The 5,909-nt window shown below is 41.4% G+C and overlaps 1 protein-coding gene across 2 annotated transcripts; it reads left to right on the top strand.

Annotated features, from left to right (window-relative positions):
• Nucleotides 1-739: 739 nt before the first annotated feature.
• Nucleotides 740-4,560, top strand: barhl2 (BarH-like homeobox 2). 2 transcript variants are annotated; one of them, XM_039810144.1, is made up of 3 exons: nt 740-1,653; nt 2,455-2,680; nt 3,886-4,560. In XM_039810144.1, the coding sequence occupies exons 1-3, from the start codon at nt 1,149-1,151 to the stop codon at nt 4,196-4,198; spliced, it is 1,044 nt and encodes a 347-aa protein (XP_039666078.1). In that variant the 5' UTR covers nt 740-1,148; the 3' UTR covers nt 4,199-4,560. The 2 variants fall into 2 exon arrangements, with proteins under 2 accessions (XP_039666078.1, XP_039666077.1); XM_039810143.1 differs by having other exon boundaries at nt 741-1,701.
• The last annotated feature ends 1,349 nt before the right edge of the window (nt 4,561-5,909 follow it).

The raw sequence follows: 5,909 nt of genomic DNA, 5'->3' as shown, positions 1-5,909 counted from the left end.
TATTAACTAGATGCGCTGTCATGACAGTCACCACCACTCCTCCCCATCCCTAAATATGTCGACCTCGCGGCTCTGAGAATATCTCCATAAAGATATATGCCATCCGTGACACTGCATGGCCTGATGTTCGCATCTCAAAAAGCCTTATATTACAAATAGATTTGTAATTCAGAACTAGCTCTGAAAACGGACAAAGTTGAAAATATGGCAACAGTTGAGCCTTTTAAATTGTTAATCACAGCTGTTTTGGCTCTGCCGAGTTTAACATTACATTCCGGAAAGAGACAATAAACTTAAATGCTATGTAAAAAAAATAAAAAAATAAATTAAAGGAAGGATATATTAATAATTCACCCTACCATATATGCTGGAACTGCTGGGGATTTTTTTTTTTTTTGCCGTTTAGTTAGACTTTATCAAATTGTTTAGAGCTCATAATTTAATTTCTTCTTCTTTTTTTATTTTCCACTTTCTCAGTCTTTCTGTCGCAGCTATATTTCAAAACGTGTACAGCATGGCCTTAAAGCACACGCATGCTTCTTTTTTTATCCTCCTTTTTTAAAGAGCTATTCTAGAATTAAACTCAACTCAATGGTTAGCTTGAACTGTCTGGATAAAGAAACAACTCCCTGATTGGTGAGGTGCCGGAGCCGGTCACGATGTAAGCCAATGGCAGCGGAGGAAGGTGGGGGGGAGAGAGAGAAAAGACGTCGAGTGTTTATTATAAAGGAGAAAATATTAATGCCCCCTCGCCGTGGGCCATGACGTCAGTATAGGAAGTCATTGTAGAGCAACACTGGAACGATTAGCAGCAAAAAGGGGGAGCCTGATGTCGAGGAGTCAGCCCTATGTATATCTCTCTATACGCCTCAACTTTTAACACAAAGTTCAATATCCAAACCCAAAAAGCAACGTGGAGTACGCAGACCCACACTTTGCTTTTTCTGCATTTTCACCACCGAATGTAACATCTTGGAGCCGCTTGTAAACGTGGATTTTGTTTCTCTCTTGGGTTTATTTGCCAACTATTTTAATTTTTTATGTTTTTGCTGTAACTCAGAGTTCATTTTGCTGACTTTCTTCTGGCTTGCATCGGAGGAGAAAGCCTCTCACTGTTGTTATGAAGACTTCATCACTCCTTTCTTAATATGGAAGGATCCAGCGGGTCGAGTTTTGGGATAGACACTATTTTATCCAGCGCTTCTAATTCTGGTAACCCCGTGCTAATGAACGGAGACTTTCGGCTCGGCGACAGCAGGACAGCGGATTTCAGGAGCCAGGCAACCCCGTCACCATGCTCGGAGATAGACACTGTGGGAACAGCCCCCTCATCCCCCATCTCAGTCACCATGGAGCACGCCGCCGATCCGCATCTGGTCCAGGACAGCCTTCAGCATCACCACCACCACCACCACAACCAGCCGCAGAGCTTGCCGCTGTCGCCGCAGCAGCAGCCGCTCGCCGGGGCCGGCTGCGCCCCGAGGACTGCCACCTCCTCCTTTTTAATCAAAGACATTTTAGGCGACAGTAAACCGCTGGCAGCCTGCGCACCTTACAGCACCAGTGTATCCTCACCACATCACACGCCAAAACCAGAAAGTGCCACGGCTCCGGACGGCTTCAGGCCCAAGTTGGAACAAGACGAAAACAGAGGCAAGTTGGACAAAAGAGACGACATTCAAAGTGAAATGAAATGCAACGGTAAGAGCCCGTAAAAGATAGTTCATCTCAGAAATACGCCATTTAGCCTAGTTTTTGTCGTTTCGTTCACTATAATGGCAGTCTGTTAAATTGAGGTGAATTATTATGGGCTACGGAAAACAGTGTACAACAAAAATATATAGACCAGGGATTGACCAAAAATAGTGTTTGGCCTTTTAAGATTAATAATAATAGTTATAATGATGATACAATTTTTTTTTTTTTACTGTGTGATTCTTTGTCTGAGTTTCAGCTTCCTTTATTAGTCTAATAGATGTGAAAACAGATGTAAGCCGGGTGATTCTCCCCGTGCGCGGGCCCTCCCTAGTGGGTCAATTAGAGAGATTATTGTTCTTCCTAGAGGGGGGATCATGGTGCACTGAAAACCGGCTACAAATAGAGATGGATTGACGTATTGATTTCTCGTTTTCTGAAGGAAAAATAACCCCCAAAAAACTTCAGGTGACAAATACGCACAAATGTTACAGTATTGCTCTTGCTTTGCCTTTTGTGTGACACGTGTGTGAGTGCAGCACTTGGAGCAAGCATTTATGCAAGTTGGTGAAAGTTTGACTGGAGGCGTGGAAGCTCAGCACACACCTGGTGTGTGGTTATTTTTGGTTGCTTTATAATGGGCTCAATGTCGAAGGGAAGAATGAATACCATTTTGGACAGCAGACATTTCCAGGTTTAGGCCCTGATTGTTTATGTTTTAACCACTAGTCTAATTCCTCCGCCTTGCTCTGTGTTTAGGGACTAAAGAAGAAGGCGACCGGGAAATCTCCAGTAGCAGAGACAGTCCACCGATGCGCACGAAAAAGCCTCGCAAAGCACGGACAGCCTTTACCGACCACCAGCTCAACCAGCTGGAGAGGAGCTTTGAGCGACAGAAATACCTCAGCGTGCAGGACCGCATGGACCTGGCCGCGGCTCTCAACCTGACAGACACACAAGTCAAGACCTGGTACCAAAACAGACGGTAGGTTACCGCCAGACACAACAAACACACACACTGCTCCAACAGGGCCAATGCTGCAACAACACAGCCTCATTTAGCTCGCCCCCCAAAAAATCTCTTTATTAGAGGAGTGATCTAAGTCAGCAGTAGGCTTTTTAAACCAACCGGAACATAGGCTAATTCATCATTAAAATAATAATATAGTAACATGTTATTACACATTGTTAAATAATCACTACCGAAATTAAACTTTGAGGGCCCACAGCTTGTCTCTCTACAGATCACATGGATGATACATTTTATTTGTATTTATATTTGTATTTAAGTTGCTGAATATTTTTTTTCAGCCAGTCATATATTCCCACTCCACACGTCTGACAGGCCTTGATTATGACACTACTTTTACTTAACATTTCTGATCCATGCGAACACAGTGTATAACTACACAGTGGCAGCACAGGCAGGCAAAACTTTTGAATCGTTCGCGGGCGCGGAAGGCCCGGTGATTTTTCAGCATTTGTATTTTGAGATAACAAGATTTATTTCATTGGATATATTTTGACACATGTGATGATGCCATCATGACAAATTCAAAATGACGCCCTGTATCATGTCAAGATATATTTTGCAGAACAAACTGACGTTACAGATTTTCTTAAAAAATATCAACATTTTATGGAGAATTTCCACTTGCTTTGCACGTGTACCTTTTTGGTTTACAACGTCACTGGGCCTAGTGTTTATAATAATATATTTAAACATTTCATGTATAGGCCTATATTTTAATTTAATTAGGAAGTGTCAATATATTTCTTGCAATAGATTTAGTGAATGCTCATTTTTCCTCCTTGGTATTACTGCTGAGTTTAAACTGTTTTATTTATTTTATTTTTTTACCCGCAGAACTTCTTTTAAAATCCTATAACTTTAAAATTGGACTTTTCAAAATAAAGGGGCATTTGAATACTTTATTATAGAGCCTGTATGTATCGCCCTTGTGCAGGTGTGAGAGAAGTAGGCTTTGATAAATTTGGACCGAAGCATATCAGAGTAGTGTCTTTTCTAGTGATATTTCTTTCTTTTTTTTTGCCTAATTAAACCTTAACCATAATTTGGTGCCTGCCATAATTAGGCCTCTGCATTCCAATTAAGGGGGCGTTTTGGGAATTAGCAAGAGAGCTGACTGATTAAATAATTCATCCGTTGTATTTTGATCTGGTTTCCAGGACGAAATGGAAGAGGCAAACAGCGGTCGGATTAGAGCTCCTGGCCGAAGCAGGAAACTACTCGGCCTTACAGAGAATGTTCCCGTCGCCCTATTTCTACCACCCGAGCCTGCTGGGCACCGTGGACAGCACAACGGCGGCCGCGGCGGCCGCAGCCATGTACAGCAGTATGTACCGGACTCCTACCGCGCCGCATCCCAGCCTCCAGAGACCTCTGGTCCCGAGGGTGCTCATTCATGGCCTTGGGCCGGGGGGGCAACCGGCACTAAACCCCCTGTCTAACCCCATGCCCGGCACACCTCATCCGCGATAGAACTCGAAATAAGTCGAGCAAAGACGATGACCAGAAACCTGGTTGAACAGGAGATAGTGAGTAACTGCATCGGAACCACTTTGCAGGACTTGTTCTCTCTCTCTCTCTCCCCCCCCCCCGAGAAAGACACATTTAAAGACATTTTACAGAAGTAAAGGAGGTATTTAATATAGGCCCAAAACAGCCTAAAGTCCAGTCATAAAGACTTTCTGTCCGGGCCGAGACAGACACAAGAACTGCTCATGTCTTATTGTTTGTTTGTTTGTCTTTTGTACAAATACACTTACATTAGCAAATAAACTTATAAAGTTTATTAGATGGAGAAGAACGGAATGAATAAAGAAGTAATGATACTAATTGAATTTGCAGACGCTTCAATTCAAACTTGAGTTCAAATTTCATTTTTATTTTATTTTTACGCAAACCATGCAAGAAGAAGATGCAGAAAAAATCTAGAAGCTATCAATTCATCAATTATCAATTTATCGTACATTATTGACAATAAACTTGGTTTTGGATATATTTAATGTTATAGCCTATCACTTAAATTTCCATTTTTATATTATAAAATAATTGTATATGTAATGTATAATTTACATCTTCATTTATTAAGATAGGCCTAAAAGTGATACAATAATTCTGTGTATAAATATGGACATAGTCATTTGAATAATTATATTGGTGTCTATCCCACATAATCTCAGCTCTTTTTGAGGTTGACATAATTTTTATGACATAAATGGATCAACGTAAATAATTTGTAGGAGCATATGGTCTTCAAATTGGAAGACATTTCATGTAGTTTCAAACTAGTGATCACCGACTGAAAGGTCAGTTTCCACGCCTCTATGTTTCTGTTTAGCAGCACATATACATATGGATGCGCAGCAGCTGATTGGTGGTGTGGGATGAATGGTTTGGATGAGTCGGGTATATACTGGGAATGTGGCCTTGGCTTAGCAGCTGTTAACTGAGAGCACAGCAGACAATAAGCCTGAATTTCTCAGCGTGAGCGATCAGGCGCATGGACGAGGAAAAGAAGCCTTCAAGAAAGAGAAAAAAAAAAAAAAACCTGCTGGTAATCTGCGCCATCTCAATAACCAATAGCCGTTAGTGAACTTGTTTCAGGAAGTTTTGAGGGAAAATAATCTCCAGTGACCTTATTGCCCATTAAGGTGTTTTTCAGCGTCACAATCATTTTTGCATCACTCCTACGTCATTTGCATTGTTGCATCATCCTGCTTTGGCACATTTCTAAAATTCTATTTTTTTTTATGTTTTATGTAGTGCGCATATGTGATAAAATCACCATCTTTTTTTCTGTGACCCTGAATGTGTCTGTAGCCTACTGCGGCAAGATGCTGGCTCAGGAGCACAACTGAAACAAATACATTGCCGGTCTGAAATGAAATGTTAGCAAAATACTTTTTTGGTTTTATTGAGCCTCCGATAAACTCTCGCCCCGCAGAACATGGCGGGGAGGCGCTGGGTGTGAATTAGCGCCTCGGGGCCCGTTTCTTTGGGTTTCTTTTCTTTGAAACCATCGCTTATAACGGTGAGCCAAATTGAACTTTGCTGAAAAGCATGCAAACCTGCAGGTTATTTTACATTTCATTTTTGTCTTTAGACATAACATTTTTGAAGAGTTTATGAGCGCTTATTTGTGTTTTTTTTATTCCGGCCATATTAGAGAAAACGCACATTCTGGAAT

Source organism: Perca fluviatilis, chromosome 9 (genome assembly GCF_010015445.1).
Source record: "Perca fluviatilis chromosome 9, GENO_Pfluv_1.0, whole genome shotgun sequence".
NCBI classification, from domain to species: Eukaryota; Metazoa; Chordata; class Actinopteri; order Perciformes; family Percidae; genus Perca; species Perca fluviatilis.
Note: the sequence above shows the minus strand (reverse complement) of the source record. Positions and strands in the feature narration are given on the sequence as shown.